This window comes from Callithrix jacchus, chromosome 3, assembly GCF_049354715.1.
Source record: "Callithrix jacchus isolate 240 chromosome 3, calJac240_pri, whole genome shotgun sequence".
Taxonomy (NCBI): domain Eukaryota; kingdom Metazoa; phylum Chordata; class Mammalia; order Primates; family Cebidae; genus Callithrix; species Callithrix jacchus.
The window spans coordinates 121,982,716-122,005,458 of record NC_133504.1 but is presented as its reverse complement, the minus strand read 5'-3'; the positions used below and the strand labels follow the sequence as shown (position 1 = coordinate 122,005,458).

Genomic DNA, 22,743 nt, shown 5'->3' with positions numbered 1-22,743 from the left:
TAGTAATCTCTGATGGCAGTTTATATTTCTGTGGAATCGATAGTTATGTCCCTTTTATCGTTTTTTTATTGCATGTATTTGATTCTTCTCTCTTTTCTTTTTTACTAGTCTGGCTAGCAGTCTATCTGTTTTGTTGATCTTTTCAAAAAACCAGCTCCTGGATTTATTGATTTTTTGAAGGGCTGTGTCTCTGTCTCCTTCAGTTCTGCTCTGATCTTAGTTATTTCTTGTCTTCTGCTAGCTTTTGAGTTTTTTTGATCTTGCTCCTCTAACTGTTTCAATTTTGATGTTGGGTGTCGATTTTAGACCTTTCCTTGCTCCTAATAGGGGCATTTATTGCTATGAATTTCCCTCTAGACACTGCTTTAAATGTGTCCCAGAGATTCTGGTATGTCGTGACTTCGTTCTTGTTGGTTTTGAAGAATAACTTTATTTCTGCCTTCATTGTTTACCCATTCTATATTTAGGAGCCAGTCACTCATTCATTTTCCATGAAGTTGTATGGTTCTGAATTAGTTTCTTAATCCTCAGTTCTAATTTGTTTGCACTGTGGTCTGAGAGACTGTTGTGATTTCTGTTCTTTTGCATTTGCTGAGGAGTGATTTACTTCCAATTATGTGGTTCATTTTAGAGTAAGTACAATGTGGTGCTGAGAAGAATGTATATTCTGTGGATTTGGGGTTAAGAGCTCTGTAAATGTCTATTAAGTTCTCTTGGTCCAGATCTGCATTCAAGTCCTAGATATCCTTGTTGATTTTCTGTCTTGTTGATCTAATATTGACAGTGGAGTGTTAAAGTCTCCCACTATTATTGTGCGGGAGTCTAAGTCTCTTTGTAGGTCATTAAGGACTTGCTTTATGTATCTGGGTGCTTCTGTATTGGATGCATATATATGTAGAATAGTTAGCTCTTCTTCTATTGATCCTTTTGCCATTATGTAATGCCCTTGTCTCTTTTGATTTTTGTTGGTTAAAAGTCTGTTTTATCAGAGACTAGGATTGCAACCTCTGCTTTATTTTTGCTCTCCATTTGCTTGGTAAATATTCTTCTATCCCTTTGAGTCTGTGTGTGTCTTTGCACATGAGATGGGTCTCCTGAATACAGAACGTTGATGGTTCTTGGCTTTTTATCCAATTTGCCAGTCTGTGTCTTTTGATTGGGGCATTTAGTCCGTTTACATTTAATGTTAATATTGTTGTGTGTGAATTCGATCCTGCCATTTTATGACTGGTTGGTTGGTTGGTTGTTTTGCCCTTTGGTTAGCGTAATCTCTTCATTGCATCATTGGTCTTTACCATTTGGTTATTTTTTGCAGTGGCTGATACTGGTTTTTCATTTCTGTGTTTAGTGCTTCATTCAGGAGCTCTTGTAGGGTAGGTTTCTTAGTGACAAAATCTCTCAGGAACTGCTTGTCCATAAAGGATTTCATTTCTCCATCACTTATGAAGGTTAGTTTGGCTGGATACCGAATTCTGGGTTGAAAGTTCTTTTCTTTAAGGATGTTGAATATTGGCCCCCACTCTCTTCTGGCTTGTAGGGTTTCTACTGAGAGATCTGCTGTGAGTCTGACGTGCTTCCCTTTGTGAGTGACCTGACCATTCTCTCTGGCTGCCCTTAGTACTTTTTCCTTCCTTTCAACCCTGGTGAACCTGATGATTATGTGCCTTGGGGTTGCTCTTCTAGAGGAGTATCGTGGTGTTCTCTGTATTTTGTGTATTTGAACGTTGGCCTGCCTTCTTAGGTTCGGGAGGTTCTCCTGGATAATATCCTGAAGAGTGTTTTCTAGCTTGGATTCATTCTCTCTGTCATCTTCCAGTACACCAATCAGGTGTAGATTAGGTCGTTTCACATAATCCCATTATTTCTTGAAGGCTTTGTTCATTTCTTGCCTTCTCATTTTATTTCATTGAGTTGATCTTCAGTCTCTGATATCCTTTCTTCTGCTTGATCTATTCGGCTATTGAAACTTGTGTATGCTTCATGAAGTTCTTGTGCTTTTTTTTTCAGCTCCATCAAGTCGTTTATGTTCTTCTCTAAGCTGGTTATTCTAGTTAGCATTTTGTCTAACATTTTTTCAAGTTTTTTTTTCTCTTTGCATTGGGATAGAACATGTTCCTTTAACTCAGAGAAGTTTGTTATTACCCACCTTCTGAAGCCTGCTTCTGTCAATTTGTCAAATTCCTTCTCTGTCCTGCTTTCTTCTGTTCCCCTTGCTGGTGAGAAGTTGTGATCTCGTGGTGGGGGAGAGACGTTCTGGTTTTTGATGGTTTCATTCTTCTTGTGCTGGTTTCTTCCCATCTCTTGGATTTATATAGTTTTGATCTCAGATAGCTGCTTGGGAGGCAGCCCTTCCTTTGTCTGCCTGCAGAGGGCACTGCTGGGCTGCCACAAATACTATGGAGCTGCTCCGTCTTTTATTTACTCAGAAAAATTAGGCTGGCTTTTGTCCATCCACAGATGAAGGGATGAGGAAACTGCAGTGTATTTGCACAACTCAGTACTCTTCATCCATCACAAAATAATGGAATTTTCATTTGAAGGCATGCAATAAACCTTGGAATAATGTTGAAAGATTACATATTCTCGGAGTACGCAGGGTGGGTGCCTGCAAAGTGCAGGGGGCCTCATGTCACCATTCCTGGCCCAGCGTGCTTTCCCAGGGTGGTGCCTTGCTGAGCCAGCCACCCACCTGCCAAAGGTCCCTTGCAGCGGGCAGGAGAATTGATATCTGAAGTTTTTATTTGCCATACCCTAATCAAAACATATCAGCACTGACAAAAATCTCTAAGAGGGAAAAATCAGACTTAAGACTAAAATTCCTGAATTGTGATTATGAATTTAGTACTTCTATGTGGACATAAATGGTCATTCCTCAAAAGCCAAATAAAGCACAAGACAATATATAAAATTACAAATTAAGAATTTATTTATAAGTTTTCATCTTTTTAGAAATAAGATTTAAAAAACAAAATGGTTGAAAAAAATGGTTAAGTAATTTTGTTATATCCTAATTGCTTAGGTGTGTTCTGTAAATTCCAAATAAGTAAAATAATATAAAAATACATATTCAAATCTTTATAGAACAAAAAGGAAACATTAATCATTAAATACTTTTGGATTTTCTTTACTCCTCCCACAGATGAGTTCACAAATATAAAAACTGGTATACAATTATACTCTGAAGTACAAATCTCCAACAGTCAAGTAATTTAAGTTTCTTCTGTTATGTGCAAAGTACATTATTTTGTTTTTACTTGGTATGGAAAACAGAGTACAGGCTCAGTGAACAATAATCATTAAATGCAGTTTATGTTTAAGAAAATGCTGTTGTAAAAATGTACAATAGTACATATAATTTTGGTAATTATGCACTTCTCCTTTTAAAGTAAATACAGCTTTTAGATATAAATCTTTCAGAGGTTTTCTTTGAAGAACTGTGAGGTGACTATGTAATTTCAGATTTGATGAATAGTAATTTGTCAGTAAACTTCTCAAAAAACCAAGCCAAGAGAGAATTTTATTTTTCCCTCCACGTGGTCAGTTCCTTAAGGAAGGGCTGATGCAGTAAGAAGGTGCATTTTCACAAACCTCTACTATACAAGTTGTGAACTGTCAACTGAAGACACCACCTCTGATGTGGATGGGTTCATTCAATCCATGTTCCACCAACTTTATATCTTCTAGATCATCTTTAATGATGCTAATCAAATGGCTAAGGCCTTCCTGTTGTTGTTTCAAATGCTAGAACAAATTAAGAAACAACATATTGATGCATTAATGTATTAAAACTGCAAGCTATTCACAAGAAAAAGGATTCTACTTTGACTATTTTACTAGGGACATAGTAAGTGCTCTAAATATAGAAGGCATGCATATTTAAACATTTGTACTACCTTTTGCTAACAGTGAAAGACGAACTTGAATGAAACCAAATATATAATGAACAATTTCTTCCAACAAAAATGTTTTTTAGATAGCTATTCCTTTTATCAACTTTTGATAAAGGCATGATGATAAAACAGAACTCAAAGAAGTTATTCAAATACAGATGACTAGCAAAATAATAGTCTGAAAACTGAGAATATTCATGTTTTTTTTTAAATTTTTTATTGAATTTTAGGTTTTGGGGTACATGTGCAAAACATGCAAGACAGTTGCATAGGTACACACATGGCAGTGTGCTTTGCTTCCTTTCTCCCCTTCACCCACATTTGGCATTTCTCCCCAGGCTATCCCTCCCGAACTCCCCCCCCCCGCAGGCCCTCCCCTTTTTCCCTCAATATACCCCAGTGTTTAGTACTCCCTTCCCTGTGTCCATGTGTTCTCATTTTTCATCACCCACCTATGAGTGAGAATATGTGGTATTTCATTTTCTGTTCTTGTGTCAGTTTGCTGAGAATGATGTTCTCCAGATTCATCCATGTCCCTAGAAACGACACAAACTCATCATTTCTGATTGCTGCATAATATTCCATGGTGTATATGTGCCACATTTTCCCAATCCAGTCTATCATCAATGGGCATTTGGGTTGATTCCAGGTCTTTGCTATTATAAACAGTGCTGCAATGAACATTCGTGTGCATGTGTCCTTATAGTAGAACGATTTATAGTCCTTTGGATATATACCCAGGAATGGCTTTGCTGGGTCAAATGGAATTTCTATTTCTAAGGCCTTGAGGAATTGCCACACTGTCTTCCACAATGGTTGAAGTAATTTACACTCCCACCAACAGTGTAAAAGTGTTCCTTTTTCTCCACATCCTCTCCAGCATCTGTTGTCTCCAGATTTTTTAATGATCGCCATTCTAACTGGCGTGAGATGGTATCTCAATGTGTTTTTGATTTGCATCTCTCTGATGACCAGTGATGATGAGCATTTTTTCATGTTTGTTGGCCTCATATATGTCTTCTTTTGTAAAGTGTCTGTTCATATCCTTTGCCCATTTTTGAATGGGCTTGTTTGTTTTTTTCGTATAAATCTGTTTGAGTTCTTTGTAAATTCTGGATATCAGCCCTTTGTCAGATGGGTAAACTGCAAAAATTTTTTACCATTCTGTTGGCTGCCGATTCACTCTAGTGACTGTTCTTTTGCCGTGCAGAAGCTGTGGAGTTTGATTAGGTCCCATTTGTCTATTATGGCTTTTGTTGCCAATGCTTTTGGTGTTTTGGTCATGAAGTCCTTGCCTACACCTATGTCCTGGATGGTTTTGCCTAGAGTTTCTTCCAGGGTATTTATGGTGCCAGGTCTTATGTTTAAGTCTTTAATCCATCTGGAGTTAATTTTAGTGTAAGGTGTCAGGAAGGGGTCCAGTTTCTACTTTCTGCACATGGCTAGCCAGTTTTCCCAACACCATTGATTAAACAGGGAATCCTTTCCCCATTGTTTGTTTTTGTCAGGTTTATCAAAGATTGTATGGTTATAGATACGTTGTGTTGCCTCCGATGCCTCTGTTTTGTTCCATTGGTCTATATCTGTGTTTTGGTACCAGTACCATGCTGTTTTGATTACTGTAGCCTTGTAGTATAGTTTGAAATCCGGTAGTGTGATGCCCCCCGCTGTGTTCTTTTTGCTTAGAATTGACTTGGCTATGGGGGCTCTCTTTTGGTTCCATATGAAGTTCATGGTGGTTTTTTCCAGTTCTGTGAAGAAAGTCAATGGTAGCTTGATGGGGATAGCGTTGATTCTGTAAATTACTTTGGGCAGTATAGCCATTTTCACAATATTAATTCTTCCTAACCATGAACATAGAATGTTTCTCCATTTGTTTGTGTCCTCTCTTATTTCGTTGAGCAGTGGTTTGTAGTCTTCCTTGAAGAGGTCCCTTACGTTCCTTGTGAGTTGTATTCCTAGGTATTTTATTCTTTTTGTAGCAATTGTGAATGGCAGTTCGTTCTTGATTTGGCTTTCTTTAAGTCTTATTGGTGTAGAGGAATGCTTGTGATTTTTGCACATTGATTTTATATCCTCAGACTTTGCTGAAGTTGCTTATCAGTTTCAGGAGTTTGGGGGCTGAGACGATGGGGTCTTCTAGGTATACTATCATGTCGTCTGCAAATAGAGACAATTTGGCTTCCACCTTTACTATTTGAATACCCTTTATTTCTTTTTCTTGCCTGACTGCTCTGGCTAGAACTTCCAGTACTATATTGAATAGGAGTGGTGAAAGAGGGCATCCTTGTCTAGTGCCGGATTTCAAAGGGAATGCTTCCGGTTTTTGCCCATTAAGTATGATATTGGCTGTTGGTTTGTTGTAAATAGCTTTTATTACTTTGAGATACGTTCCAAACTAATACCGAGTTTATTGAGCATTTTTAGCATAAAGGGCTGTTGAATTTTGTCAAATGCTTTCTCTGCGTCAATTGAGATAATCATGTGGTTTTTGTTTTTGGTTCTGTTTATGTGGTGAATTACGTTTATAGACTTGCGTATGTTGAACCAGCCTTGCATCCCTGGGATGAATCCTACTTGATCATGATGGATACGTTTTTTGATTTGCTGTTGCAATCGGCTTGCCAATATTTTATTGAAGATGTTTGCATCTATGTTCATCATGGATATTGGCCTGAAGTTTTCTTTTCTTGTTGGGTCTCTGCCGGGTCTTGGTATCAGGATGATATTGGTCTCATAGAATGATTTGGGAAGGATTCCTTCTTTTTGGATTATTTGGAATAGTTTCAGAAGGAATGGTACCAGCTCCTCTTTTTGTGTCTGGTAGAATTCGGCTGTGAACCCATCTAAACCTGGGCTTTTTTTGTGTGGTAGGCTCTTAATTGCTGCCTCGACTTCTGACCTTGTTATTGGTCTGTTCATAGTTTCCGCTTCCTCCTGGTTTAGGCTTGGGAGGACACAGGAGTCCAGGAATTTATCCATTTCTTCCAGGCTTACTAGTTTATGTGCATAGAGTTGTTTGTAATATCCTCTGATGATGGTTTGAATTTCTGTGGAATCTGTGGTGATTTCCCCTTTATCATTTTTTATTGCATCTATTTGGTTGTTCCCTCTTTTCTTTTTAATCAGTCTGGCTAGTGGTCTGTCTATTTTGTTGATCTTTTCAAAAAACTAGCTGTTGGATTTACTGATTTTTTGGAGGGTTTTTCATGGCTCTATCTCGTTCAGTTCAGCTCTGATCTTAGTTATTTCTTGTCTTCTGCTGGGTTTTGAGTTTTTTTGATCTTGCTCCTCTAGCTCTTTCAATTTTGACGATAGGGTGTCAATTTTGTTTCTCTCCAGTCTCCTCATATGGGCACTTATTGCTATATATTTTCCTCTAGAGACTGCTTTAAATGTGTCCCAGAGATTCTGGCATGTTGTGTCTTTGTTCTAATTGGTTTCGAAGAACTTCTTTATTTCTGCCTTCATTTCATTGTTTATCCAGTCAACATTCAAGAGCCAGTTGTTCAGTTTCCATGAAGCTGTGCGGTTCTGGGTTGGTTTCTGAATTCTGAGTTCTAACTTGATTGCACTGTGGTCTGAGAGAATGTTTGTTATGATTTCAGTTGTTTTGCATTTGCTGAGGAGTGATTTACTTCCAATTATGTAGTCAATTTTAGAGTAGGTGTGATGTGGTGCTGAGAAAAATGTATATTTTGTGGATTTGGGGTGGAGAGTTCTGTAAATGTCTATCAGGTTTGCTTGCTCCAGGTCTGAGTTCAAACCCTGGATATCCTTGTTGATTTTCTGTCTGGTTGATCTAATATTGACAGTGGAGTGTTAAAGTCTCCCACTATTATTGTGTGGGAGTGTAAGTCTCTTTGTAAGTCATTAAGAACTTGCCTTATGTATCTGGGTGCTCCTGTATTGGGTCCATATATGTTTAGGATCGTTAGCTCTTCTTGTTGTATTGATCCTTTTACCATTATGTAATGTCCTTCTTTGTCTCTTTTGATCTTTGTTGCTTTAAAGTCTATTTTATCAGAGATGAGAATTTCAACTCCTGCTTTTTTTTGCTCTCCACTTGCTTGGTAAATCTTCCTCCATCCCTTTATTTTGAGCCTTTGTGTATCCTTGCATATGAGATGGGTTTCCTGGATACAGCACACTGATGGGTTTTGGATTTTTATCCAATTTGCCAGTCTGTGTCTTTTGACTGGTGCATTTAGCCCATTTACATTTAGGGTTAATATTGTTATGTGTGAATTTGATACTGCCATTTTGATGCTAGCTGGCTGTTTTGCCCGTTAGTTGTTGTAGATTCTTCATTATGTTGATGCTCTTTAGCATTTAGTGTGATTTTGGAATGGCTGGTACTGTTTGTTCCTTTCTATGTGTAGTGCCTCTTTCAGGAGCTCTTGTAAAGCAGGCCTGGTGGTGACAAAATCTCTGAGTACTTGCTTGTTTGCAAAGGATTTTATTTTTCCTTCACTTATGAAGCTTAGTTTGGCTGGATATGAAATTCTGGGTTGAAAGTTCTTTCCTTTAAGGATGTTGAATATTGGCCCCCACTCTCTTCTGGCTTGTAGTGTTTCTGCCGAGAGATCTGCTGTGAGTCTGATGGGCTTCCCTTTGTGGGTGACCCGACCTTTCTCTCTGGCTGCCCTTAGTATTTTCTCCTTTATTTCAACCTTGTTGAATCTGATGATTATGTGCCTTGGGGTTGCTCTTCTTGGAGAATATCTTTGTGGTGTTCTCTGTATTTCCTGCATTTGAGTGTTGGCCTGTCTCGCTAGGTGGGGGAAATTTTCCTGGATAATGTCCTGAAGAGTATTTTCCAGCTTGGATTCATTCTCTTTGTCACATTCTGGTACACCTATCAAATGTAGGTTAGGTCTCTTCACATAGTCCCACATTTCTTGGAGACTTTGTTCATTCCTTTTTGCGCTTTTTTCTCTGATCTTGGTTTTTCATTTTATTTCATTGAGTTGATCTTCAACTTCTGATATTCTTTCTTCTGCTTGGTCCATTCAGCTGTTGAAACTTGTGCATGCTTCGCAAAGTTCTTGTATTGTGTTTTTCAGCTCCTTTAATTCATTCATATTCCTCTCTAAGTTATCCATTCTTGTTATCATTTCCTCGAATCTTTTTTCAAGGTTCTTAGTTTCTTTGCATTGATTTAAAACATGTTCTTTTAGCTCACAAAGTTTCTCATTATCCACCTTCTGAAGTCTGATTCCATTATTTCGTCACAGTCATTCTCTGTCCAGCTTTGTTCCCTTGCTGGTGTGGAGTTTTGGTCCTTTGTAGGCGTTGCGGTGTTCTGGTTTCGGCTGTTTTCCTCCTTTTTGCGCTGGTTTCTTCCCATCTTTGTGGATTTATCCACCTGTCGTCTGAGTAGTTGCTGATTTTTCGATTGGGTCTCTGAGTGGACGCCCAGATTGTTGATGATGAAGTATTTCTGTTGCTTGGTTTTCCTTCTACCAGTCTAGCGCCTCCACTGTACGACTGCTGCGGTCCACTCCAGGCCCTGCTTGTCTGGGGTGCACCTATATCGGCTGTGGAACAGTGAGGGATGATACCAGTTTCTTTCTCTGCTATCTTTGTCCCAGAATGATGCCTGCCAAATGTCAGTCTTCTGGATATAGAGGGGTCAGGGAGCTGCTTGAGGAGACAGTCTGTACTTTATAGGAGCTCAAGTGCTGAGCTGTGAGCTCTGTTGTTCATTCAGGGCTGTTAGGCTGCTATGTTTAATTCTGCTGCAGCAGAACTGATAAAAAAAAAACCCTTTTTTTCTCAGATGCTCTGTCTCGGGGGGTTGGGGCTTTCTTTGTGAGTGTTCGTTGCACTGTCCTGTCCAGCTAGGAGGCAGTCTAGTCACTATTTGCCTGCCGAGGCTCCACCCTGCTGGTGTGAGGTTCGCCCTGTTGCTGCAGGCTCTGCCCTGCTGCTGCGGTCTCCGCCCTGCTGCCACAGGCCACACCCTGCGGCGGTGTCTCTCTGTTGTGACGGGTTTCCTTGGCAATGGCAGGCTGCGTCAGCAATGGGCGTATACTGCAGTAGGGGCGGATTGCCTCAGTAATGGCGGGCGCCCCTCCCCCACCGAGCTGCACCATCCTGGGTTCAGCTGTGCCTGCAGTGAAACTCTCCACCCGGAGCGTTTGGAATCACCGTGTTTGTCCCACTGTGCTACCCCAAACGCCATTTCCCTGGAATGTCCTGGCCTGGCTCACTGTCCAAGTCCCGTTCAGTCAGATAGCTATGCCAATCTGCCCTCTGAAGTCTCAGATTGCCAGTTCAACAGGGCACCCGGACCAGTGCGCTTTGTATGGAATGCTGTGGAGCGCCACTGCGCTATAGCGCTGGCCGCACCAGCCAAAACGTCTGCCTGGCATCCCGTGTCTCTTTTATACCTGGGAATTTCCCCGTTCTGTGGTCAACAAAGATCCGTCTGGAAATGCGGCCCTGATTCACCCTCCGTGCATTCACCGAGAGCTTCAATCCTGGGTTGTTCTCACTGCACCATCTTGAGTCCCTCCCCCAATATTTATGTTTTGAACTACAAAGTACATAGTGATGATAATGGTGATGATGACTATGGATGCTAACATTCTTAAGACTCTTCCTTACAGTTTAAAGTGCTGTTTAAATAGCTTTACTGGTATTCACTCACTTAATTCATTTAAAATCCTTCTGAGCACCCTTTGGGGTACTATTATTATTTCCACAGTTAAAGAAATCCAGACACAGGCAAATAACCTGCCCAGGGACATAAAGTAGATGGTAAGCCATGATTCAGTCCCAAACAATACACTGCTCATCCTTTATTCCCAGTTTTATTGCACATATCAACTCTATTTAATACAACTATTTATTATAATATACTGGAATCTGTTAATTTATTGCAAATACTTAAAACAATTGAATATAATTGGTTGTATGTATTAATGTCCAAGAACCTAGAAGCCAAACTGGTTTTTGGTTGTACAATACCAGCCATATTAATTCTAAAGCACATAATAAAATTGGATTTGTTGATGACATAACCTTAATCTAAAATCCTCAGGGTCATGCCAACAGTCATTAGCTAGCTAGTATATTCCACAGAGTTCATCATCTTAATAAATTTTCTTTAGACACAACTGTTCATTTTCATTAAACCAATCTGCATTTATACTAATGAAAATAAGCCAAAGCAGTGTTTCTCAACTGTTTCACACAAGATGAAAACCCTAGAAAAATGGTTGGGGATTCTGGCCACCTCCACCTACTTCCATCCAGGTCACCTGAGGTCTTAAGGGCTAGATCAATAATAACATGTTCATAACTTACATGCGGCAGATAGGCAGGGAAGGTATTATCTACAGCAGTTGCTTCTCAAACTTTAAAGTGCATACAAATCATTCTATGATCTTGATAAAACGCAGATTGAGTACGTCTGGAATGAGAACTGAAATTTTCCATTTCTAATGACCTCCCAGGTGCAGCTACTGCCTACACTTTAAGGAGCAAGGTCTAGGGAACTTTAGTGTCTCTACTACCTCCAAATTCACCTTTTTGGTAAGGAGAGGGAAAAATCACTTTCTAAAAATTGTGGCAAAACCATACATTTTGCCTGTGACTGTTTTTAAGTATACAGTTTAGTGGCATTAAGTACATTTATGCAGTTGTGCAATAATTAACACTTTTGTTTAGAACTTTTCATCTCAAGTTGAAATTCTGTACCAATTAACAGTAAGTTCCTTCTATCCCCTCCTCCCCTCACACCCTGGCAACCACCTTTCTACTCTCTATTAATTGGACTACTAGGTACTTTTCATAAGTGAAATCATAAATATTTGTCCTTTTACAAGTGGTTTATTTAATGAAGCATAACTTCAAGGTCAAATTGCATTGTAGCATATGTCAGAATTTCCTTCTTTTTTCAAGGCTGAATAATAATCCATTGTGTGTATATATACTACATTTTGTTTATTATTTGATTGACTCGTGGGTTATCTCCACATTTCGGCTATTATGAATAATGCTGCTATGAACACAGTTGTACAAATATCTGTTTTGAGTCCCTGTTTCCAACGTACTTGGGTATATATCCAGAAGTAGACCTGCTAGATCATGTCGTAATTCCATCTTTAATTTTTTAATAAACACTACACTGTTTTCCATAGATGCTGAACCATTTTACGTTCCCCCAACAGTGCAAGAAAGTTCCAGTTGCTCCACATTCTCACCAACACTTTTTTATTAGGATGAGAGCCATCCTAATAGATGTGAAGTGGTGAGCTCACCCTTTAAATAATGCACCCTCATGCAACACTTACCTGCTTGATTTCTCTTAAAAGATCTGCATCTATGTAATACCTTTCTTCAGATCTGACTGCTCCAAAATGATTCTGCATCCTGATTTGAGACATCAGTTCATTTAATCGGCCCTAAAAGTAAGACTGAGTCAAATTACAACTGCCGACGAAGACTTGTAAAAGAGGATGTTTTCTTTTGAAAGGATGGTTTCAAAACCATCTATAAAAAATTTCTTCTTCTCTCACTGTACATTATATTTGAAACACCAATGCTAGCCAAAAGTACCATGACTGACTTGACTTCAGAAAGGAAGTTCATTGGCAATAACAAACACAAGTTTACAAAATTCCTGCTTGAAGATTACAGAGCATTTTGTCCACAGATCCACCTGAAACAAATTTTAGCATTAGAAGTGTTTACCTTGAACTGAGTAGGTGCATTTAGTTCACCCTGTATTGTATCTAGCTGAACTCGCAACTGCTCTTCATCAGCCTGAATGGCATAACCACTCTTCCTTTGAATTTCCTGTTTGATTAGGACCTATACAAATAAAAACCAAATAGAATTATCTCTTTTTAGTTATGCAAGTAATACTACAATTAGTTGCTGAAAGGAATCAGTGGAAAATTAACTAGGAGGGTTCAACAGTTCAAGATTTGAATCACGTTTCTGTCCATTTTAACTAGGCAAAAGTTATCAGATAAGTACACTGATGTACACTTAATTGTTTGAGACAGGGTCTTGCTCTGTCTCCCAGGCTGAAGTACAGTGGTGTAAACACAGCTCACTGGATCCTTGACCTCTGGGGCTCAAGAGGTCCTACCACCTCAGCCTCCTAAGTAGCTGAAACCACAGGTGTCCACGACTGCACCTGGTTAAATTTTTTAATTTTTTTAAAGGGTCTCACTATGTTGCCCAGGTTAATCTTGAACTCCTGGGTGTAATTAAGTGATCCTCCACCTTTGGCCTCCCAGAGTACTGGGATTACAGGTGTGAGCCACTGTGCCCAGCCAACAATTTTAAAACTATGGTACAGCTTAAAAGCAGTACAAAAAAATAGGCAACATAATACTAGTTTTAGACATTTATTCACAGCCTTTCTATTTAAATAAAGTGTTCTTTAAAGTTGACTCTATAATATTTAAGTCTAAAAATTATTTCTTGGATTTTTGAGATTACAAAAGCAAAATGTATTCTTTAAGAAACAATACAATGTAAGAGTATAAAAGACAAATTTTCTCTCATACCCCCAAGACAAATAGTATTAACTGATGTTCATTCTTCTGTACCTTTCTCTTTGCTCCTACAGAGAGAGCACACATACACAGATCCAAAATAAAACCATACTATATATATCACTCTGTGACATGCTTCCTTTGTTGTTGTTTTGAGACAGGGCCCCACTCTGTTGCCCAGGCTGGAGTGCAGTGGCACAATCATAGCTCAGTGCAGCACTGATCTGGGCTCAAGCGACCCTCCCACCTCAGCCTCGCAAGTAGCTGGAATTACAGGTGCTCACCACCATGCCTGGCTAATTTTTCTTTCTTTTTAGTAGAGATGAGGTCTCCCAATGTTGCCTAGGCTGGTCTCAAACTCCCAAACTCAAATGATCCTTCTTCCTCAGCCTCTCAAAGTGCTGGAATTACAGGCGTGGGCTACCATGCCAGGCTGCTTCTATTTCTTTTCAACTTAACAATACATCGGGAGAAAGAGTCTAATGCAGTGGCCTCTAAAGGCAGACTCGTGGTTTGCTGGGCTCTCCAAGCCCAGCTTACTCTGTTAAAAGCAGTTCAAGTCCCTCCATACTCTCATCCATGTTCCTACAACTGTATCTTTTTGATAAACACACACACACACACACACACTGACTCCTTTTTGCTCATCTAAATTAAAAAAAAATTGATATGTATAATTAACAAAATTAAAATTTATTATAAAAAAATCTCATGAAATTCCTTAAGTATAGCTCTAATTTGTTATTTTTTAATGGCTGCATGCTTTTTTAATGTATTAAGCAATAATCGATCATTACTGTCTTGATGGATATACATTTTGTTTTCACTACAAACAATGCCATAATAAATATTTTTGTAGGTTTGACTCTATAAACAATGCTATAAACATTTTACAGCTTTGACATTACAATGCTATAATAAACATTTTTGTACATATATCTATTTAGCTAGTATAGATCTTTAAGAATAAGGCTCTTTTAAAGTATGTACATTTTCAGTTCTAAAGCTGCTAGATTGCTTTCCTAAAAGATCCTAATGATTTAGATTCATAAGCCACACATCAGTATATCCTTTACCCACATTCCTGTCAACAACAGGCAGTGGTGTTTCTTTAAATTTTTCCCCACCTGATGAGTGTAGTAAAGGGATTTCTTGTTTTTTTTCTTTACTCGCCAATTCTCAGATTCCTAGTAAATTAAAGGGAGAGTCCTTTAACGATTAAGAACTATTTTGCATTTGCTTTTTCTGTGAACCTTTATACATCTTTTGCCCAAATTTCAATTGGGTTTTATTGTCAAATTATAGGATCTCTTTGTATGACTATTAATGCCACAGGTAAAATCAATGCTGTTTGCAAAATTTCCTTTTCCCAAACTCTATCACCTGATTGTTGACAAATGGCTTCTGGTATCTTTTGCTATACACAATTTTTTATGTGGCCAATTTTGGTTTATAGTTTCTAGCTTTCTGATCAAGTCTTTCCAATCCCAGATTGTACATACAGCTTAGAAGGTTTCTTAGAGTTAAGTCTTTAGTCCACTTTATTTGTATATGATGCAATGGTCTAATTTTATTTTCTTCCTTATGGATAGTTATATTCCAGCATTATTTATTAAATAAACCCACTGAACTGAAATACTGCCTTTGTCATATATTAAATTTTCAGCACACTTGCATCTATTTGTAAATTCTCTATTCTGTTCCATGTGTCTTTCTGTCCAATCCCATGCAAATGTTACATGTATTCCATTACAAGAGGTTTAAAATAGGTTCTGAAATCTGGTAAAGAAGTCCCCTTCACTATTTCTTTTTTGCTCCTGAACAAGCTAGTCTCTAACTCTTACTCTTCTTTATAAACTTAAAGAAATGTTAATCAAACATTTTTTAGAGTCTCACCATGTCACCCAGATAACAGGTGCAGTGGCTATTCACAGGACAATCATAACTCACTACAGCCTCGAATTCCTGGGCTCAAGTGATTCTTTTGCCTCAGCATTCTGAGTAGCTGTGACTATAGGCACCATGTCATCACACCCAGCTTTATCAATTTTCAAAAAGCTGTAATTCATTTTTAATTTTGTAAAGTGGATATTAAGTATTCTCATTTAAGAACATAGTTTATTTGTAAATACTATACTTTCCTCATAAATATATTCCTGAGTATTTTATAATTTTGTCACCATAGTGAATGGAACATTTTCCTATTTCCAGATAGGATAAAGAAAAGCTGATTTTTGTAGTTTTATATCTAGCCAGCTTACTATACTAATTCTACGGTTATTCCCTTGGGTTTTCCAGATATACAATCATATCAGCAAAAAGAGATCACTTAACCATTTTCCCAATGTTTATATTATTTCTTTGCTCATTATATTTATGAAAACCTCCAAGATAGCAATGAATAATGATGATAATATTGGGTATCAGTGTCTAGTTTCTAAATGTGGTTTTAGTGTTTTGCCGTTTTGAGTATTTGCTATTCATTTTTGGTTTCAGTCTCTATATTTTCCATTAATGTGTCGCTATATAATAAGTCATGTTGACAGATGTCGTGTTGGTTAATAAGACCAACCCCACAATCTTGAAACAAACTTTACTTGGCTAAAGTATGTTTTTTAAGAAATTGATAAATAGCTGGATTCTCTTTTCTTATACTTTATTTAGAATTTGATTTTTTGGTCTGATGTGAGGTATACTCCACATATAATTCACCTGTCTTAAGTGTACAGTTCTATAAATTTGGTAAATACAGTCGTGTAACCACCACCATGATTAAGTTACAGAATACTTCCATCACCCCAAGCTCCTTGTAGTCACATTTCTCTCTTCATCTATAGTTCCTGGTAACTACTAATCTGTTATCTGTCCTTAATTTTCTTTTGTATAATGTATAAATAGAATCATGCCTTATATAGCCTTTAAGTCTGGCTTTTTTCACTTAGCATAATTTGCATGTCTTTAAAATAGCTGTTTGTAATTTCTTTTTTTTTTTGAGGTGCTGTAAACAAACAGAAATGTAAAATGGTACAGCTGCTTTGGAAAACAGTTCAGTAGTTCCTCAAAAAGTTAAACATAGTGTCACCATATGACACAGCAATTTCACTCCTAGGTTTACACCCAAGAGAAACAGATGTCCACAAAAATACTTGAAAATAAATTTTAATAGCAATATTATTTATAATAGCCAAAAGGTAGAACCAGCTAAATGTCCATCAACTGATGAGTAAAATGTGGTATAATCATATGATGAAATATTATTCAGCAATAAATGAATAATATTTATTTACTGGTACCTGAAGTACTATTACATACCACAACACAAATAAACTTTGAAAACATCATTATGCTAAGTATAAGAAGCCAGTCACAAAAGACCATGTATCATATGATTCCATTTATATGAGGTTTCCAGAACAGGCAAAACTATAGAGGCAAAACTGGTTGCGTGGGGCCGACAGATTTGCAGTGAAATGGGGAAGTGACTGACAATGGTTATAGGATTTTTTTTTTTTTTTCTGAGATGGAGTCTTGCTCTTTGGCCCAGGCTGGGGTGCAGTGGTGCAATCTCAGCTCACTGCAACCTCCACCTCCTGGGTTCAAACGATTCTCCTGCCTCAGCCTCCCGAGTCCCTGTGACTGCAGGTGCATGCCACCATGCCTGGCTAATTTTTTGTATTCTGAGTAATGATGGCGTTTCACCGTGTTAGCCAGGCTGGTCTCAATCTCCTGACCTCATGATCTGACTGCCTCAGCCTCCCAAAGTGCCAGGATTACACGTGTGAGCCACCAGGTATGGGATTTCTTTGTAGGGTGATGAAAATGTTCTAAAATTGATTGTGGTAATAAAGGTTATATAAGTCTCTGAATACACTAAAAACCATTGAATTGTACCCTTTTCATGAGTGAATTGTATCCTTTTCGTGAGTGAATTGTATGGTAATGTAAATTATATCTCAAGCTGTGAAAAAAGAACAAATGAGGAAGCTATATACATTATTCCTCAATTGTCTGGAATAATTAAAATAACACTGGAATTAGCTCTTTAGTGGTTAGACAAAATTCGGCAATGAAACTATCTGTCCTTGAGGCCTTTTTCAGGTTTCATCTTTCATTTTTCCAGCTGCTTCTATGGTATTTGTTTAGTCCTCTGTAGATTAATTTTGGTAATTTTTATTTTCATAGAAAATCGAAATAAAACTTCCTCTGAATTCCAAAATTTGTTACCCTAAAGTACATGCAGTATCATCATTTTTTTTTCTCTTCTGTGAGACGGAGTCTAGCTCTGTTGCCCAGGCTGGAGTGCCATGGTGTGATCTCAGCTCACTGCAACCTCCACCTCTCAGGTTCAAGCAATTCTCATGCCTCAGCCTCCCAAGTAGCTGGGACTACAGGTGCACAATACCACGCCTGGCTAATTTTTTATATTGTAGTGGAGATGGGGTTTCATGTGTTGTCAGGCTGGTCTCAAACTCCTGAGCTCAGGCAATCTACCCACCTTGGCCTCCCAAAGTGCTGGAATTACAGGCGTGAGCCACAGTGTCCAGCCCCTGCAGTATCTTCTTATTCTGTTTTGTATATCTATCATGATGTCTCTTTTCTGACTACTAATTTTGTATTTTTTGCTCTGTTTTTCCCTTCTTCTGACTTATGAGATGCTTAGCGATTTTAATGGTCTTTTCAAAGAACAGTTTTTCAATTTATTCTTTCCACTATTACTTTTTTTAGTCTTTCACTGATTTCACATTTATTTTTATTTCTTTCTAGTTTCTTTTGGCTTATCTTGACAATCCTTTTCTAATTTAACATGAATACCAAGTTCCTTTATTTTTCAAATTTGATTTTTTAAAATCAGATTTTTTTTATGGCTGTAAGTTTTCCTCTGAGTACAACTTTTGCTGTTTCCCACTGGTTCTGATATGTAATATTTCTGTTTTCATGATAGTTTATAATTTCAGTTTTTGTTATTATTATTTTAATTCCTCCCATTAATTTGAAAATTCTATTATTGTTTTTAAACCATTACAGTTACACTCCTTTTTCTAGCACTCAAAATCAAAAATGTTTCTTAACTATTTTATGAAATTTATGAGACATCGATGATCTCATAGAAGCTTCCCTTGCACTAAGATGCTGTATTTCTTCAGTGCTTTCCCTCAAACTCTCACTAAAATATGAACTTTAGGATATTTTTATTCTCCTCACTCAATCCTATGAGATCTGTTTTCCAATTTCAAAGTTTTACTGAAAAAGTTCAGTACTCCAAGTTTCACAATGTTATTATTTCATTTTAGTCTGTTATTTTCTATTATAAAAATCTATGTTCACCACATTATTTCACACACACAGCCTTATAAACACTGGTGAAAAAAATCCAAATTACTACCTGTAAAGTTCTGTGGGAAAGATCCATGAGTTTCCTCTTGTATTGTGCAATTTTGGCTACAGATGTAGTCTGATTCTTTTGTAGCTCACTAATATCTTCAGATATGATCTGTTTAAAAAAAAATTGGGGGGGGTAAATCAAATATCACAACTATTTATCAGTTTCACCTGTATGGAAATTCTAGTCGGAATAAGCCCGAGATTCATCCCTCAAAATATAAACTCTTTTCCTATAAATCTGTGCTTATATTTCTTCCCTTTTTACATACCTAACATTTTTTTAAAAGAATCATGCAAAGATATCTTTAGAGCTCTAGGAAATTTAGCAATGTGGCAATATATAGAAAACATAAGCCAGGCATGGTGGCTCACTTCTGTAATCCCAGCACTTTGGGATGTTAGGCAGGCAGATTACCTGAGATCAGGAGTTTGAAACCAGCCTGGCCAACATAGTGAAATCCCATCTCTACTAAAAATACAAAGAATTAGCTGGGCATGGTGGCATGTGCTGTAATATCAGCTACTTGGGAGGCTGATGCAGGAGACTCGCTTGAACCCAGGGGACGGAAGTTGAAATGAGATGACACTGTGACACTGCCCTTCAGCCTGGGCGACAGAGTAAGACTCCACCTCAAAAAAAAAAAAAAAAAAGGAAAAAACTAGGCTGGGCACAGTGGCTCACTCCTGAAATCCTAACACTTTGAGGGGCTAAGGCGATAGGAATGCTTGAGACCAAGATTTTGAGACCAGTGTGGGCAACATAGCAAGACCCTGTCTCTATACAAAATAAAAAATTAGCCAGATATAGTGCTGCATGCCTGTAGTCCCATCTCCTTAAGAGGCTAAGATGGGAGGATCGCTTGAGCCCAGGAGTTTGCAGTTGCAGTGAGCCATGATCATGCCACTGCACTCCAGAGAGAGAGAGAGAGAGAGAGAGAGAGAGAAGAGAGCGCGAGCCCAAGACTGATCGAACTATTTCAAAAGGAAAAAAAGAAAATACATACTTCAGAAATAATTAAGGAATTTGAAGTACTATGGAATACAGCCAACAACCAGGCATGAGTGGAAAAAATAAGATGACTTCTAGAGGGTGTCTTAATAGACAATTAGCCCTGTATATAACTACTGATAGAAAGTACAGTACATTTCAACATTAACTATCACAGAATACCTGGAGGGAGTAATCACAGTGGAGAGGAAAAGGAATGATACTGATTATACAACAGGATACATTTTTATGCCTCTAGATCTTTGACTTGCTGTTTTACTTGTCTGAAATCCCACTATTCTGCCTTAGGAAGTCTTAACCTTACAGGCTAGGTTAAAATCTTGCTATTTCATTAAAGCATCCCAATCAGAATTAATCCCATAATTGTCTCTATCATAATTAATCATTCTATGCCACTGGTTTATAGTAACATGTCATAAGAGAGAGGATAAGAAGATGTGCAAGACATATTTTAGAACATCCATCTATGCACATCACCTCTTAAATAAACTTTCCAATGCCAGGCCATGCTGAAAGGACAAAATTAGGTCACCATGTTATATATTTCATAACCTAGGCAATCTCCCCATCCCAAATTTGAAAAATCAGCAGGGTTTTTTGATGTAAGAATAATTATGACATTATTTTCTACAAGTAATAACCAAAAAAATTAGACACGTTACCAGCCACAGTATTTATTAACAAATATTAAAACCATCTAGGAATTGATCCAAGAAAGAATGCACAAGATTTTACAAGGGGATATTTAAAAATTATTTCAAAGGACATAAAAGACCAAGTGATTAAAGAGACACACCATATTCATGGATGAAATGATTTAATATTAAGATTCAATTCTAACAAATTAGTCTTTGCATTTAATGCAATTCCAACCATAATTCTAGCATTCTGGACATTGATTCTAAAGTTTTTATGGAAGAATAAAGATCCATAAAGACACAGAAAACTTTGAAAAGAAGAACAAAGATTAGAAATTCATTCTACTAGATATTAAGATACACTACAAAGCCATAAGAGTACAAAAAAAAAAAGTGGAATGGGTATAAAAACAGACCAACTGGCCACTGAAACATGAGACGGTCTAGAAATAGATCACATATATATATGAAAATTTAGCATAATTAAAATTCTTTGATAAATCATTGAGGAATATCAAATATTTTTTTTTTTTTTGAGACGGAGTTTCGCTCTTGTTACCCAGGCTGGAGTGCAATGGCGCAATCTCGGCTCATGGCAACCTCCGCCTCCTGGGTTCAGGCAATTCTCCTGCCTCAGCCTCCCGAGTAGCTGGGATTACAGGCATGCGCCACCACGCCCAGCTAATTTTTTGTATCTTTAGTAGAGACGGGGTTTCACCATGTTGACCAGGTTGGTCTCGATCTCTTGACCTCGTGATCCACCCGCCTCGGCCTCCCAAAGTGCTGGGATTACAGGCTTGAGCCACGGCGCCCGGCCGAATATCAAATATTTTGATGAGCAATATTAAAAATAGGGACCCACTATTTAGAGAAAAATAAATCCAGGTTCATACCACGTACTTTATATAAAGGTAAACTCCATGATGACAACAAAAGACTCAAATGTGAAAGGTTAAACTCTAAAAATTTTTTTAATGTAGGAGACTCTCAGTCTTTGGGATGAAAAATTAGGACGGAGTTAACAGAGATGAGAACCTAGAAGATATTTACAATGTTATAAACAAATAGGGACTAAAATCTAGGACGATTACTGAAGTTCAATAAAGAAAACATAGGAAGCCCAATGGAAACACTGGCCAAAGATATGAATGATTTCAGTTCCTGACAAGATGGACTAAGCATATGCAACCCCAATCTCTCCCATTTAATATAGCTATAAAACTTGGATGGACTACATGGGGCAGCTGTTTGAGTACTCTGGCAGGAAGAACGGAAAAGATATAAAGTACCATGTAACTGGTGGTGAGTTTACCCATTTTTTTCCCTCAGGCATACCTAGTGTGGTTTCAACCCAGCCTCAAACCTGGAAAATGAGCATAAATGCTAAAAGGGAGCTCCAAGAAAAGTCTGGTAGTTCTAGTGGGAAGAAAATATATTATCTAGTGAAAGGTTTCTCAATTTCAGCACTATTAATGTTGCATAATTCCTTCTTGTGGAGTACTGTTCTGTACACTGTAGAATGTGTGCAGCATCTGGGACTCTATACATTAGATGACTACAGCACTCCCCAACCGAGAGTCTCCAGACATTGCAAAATGTGCTCTAGGAGACAAAACCACCACCACCACCACCACCACAAGCCACTACTAAGAAGTACTGCTCTAAGACTTGAGATGATAATAAAATGAAATGCTAAAGAAAAGTCCAAATAACCCAAAAGAAGGCAGAAAAGAGGAAACAGGAATGAAAAGCAGAGATTGCAAACACAAAACAAATAATAAAATGATAGGACTAAATCCAAACTTTATGCTGTCTACAAGAATCTTCAAATGATATCAGTAGGTTAGAAGCAAAAAGATGGACAAAGGTATGCCATACAAACACTTTTTATCAAAAAAAGGTAGTATAGCTATGTTGGTATCAGACAAAGACTTTAGAGTGTCTGAGTAAGCGTCCATCAAGAGATGGATAAAGAAAACATGGTATGTATGTGTACACATATATACACATACAATAGAATACTATTTAATCATGAAAAAGAATGAAGTGCTGCCATTTGCAGCAACACAGATGAACTTGGAAGACATTTTAAGTGCCTGCAGGTTCTCACTCATATGTGGAAGCTAAAAAAGTTGATTTCGTAGAAATGAAGAGTAGAATAGTGGCTACGAGAGGTGGAGAAAGAATAGGAGTAGGGCACTGCCAAAGATTGCTTAACAGAGACAAAAGTACAACTGGATAGCAGGATTAAGTTCTAGTGTTCTATAGTACTATAGGTAACTATAATTCACAACCATTTATTGTAT

At 37.8% G+C, this 22,743-nt stretch overlaps 1 protein-coding gene across 4 annotated transcripts in view; it reads right to left on the bottom strand.

The window, feature by feature from the left end:
- Nucleotides 1-22,743, bottom strand: part of NUP54 (nucleoporin 54) — a 52,194-nt gene that overhangs the window by 11,278 nt on the left and 18,173 nt on the right. For 3 of the 4 annotated variants that reach the window (XM_035293502.3, XM_008993148.5, XM_002745693.7), the window contains 4 exons: nucleotides 18,792-18,899; nucleotides 12,594-12,713; nucleotides 12,194-12,304; nucleotides 2,904-3,741 (listed from right to left, as the gene is read on the bottom strand). In XM_035293502.3, the coding sequence (XP_035149393.1) occupies nucleotides 3,613-3,741; nucleotides 12,194-12,304; nucleotides 12,594-12,713; nucleotides 18,792-18,899 (468 nt within the window). In that variant the 3' untranslated portion in view covers nucleotides 2,904-3,612. Of the gene's footprint in view, nucleotides 1-2,903; nucleotides 3,742-12,193; nucleotides 12,305-12,593; nucleotides 12,714-18,791; nucleotides 18,900-22,743 lie in introns of those variants that run through there. The other variant, XM_078367048.1, reaches the window with a different exon arrangement.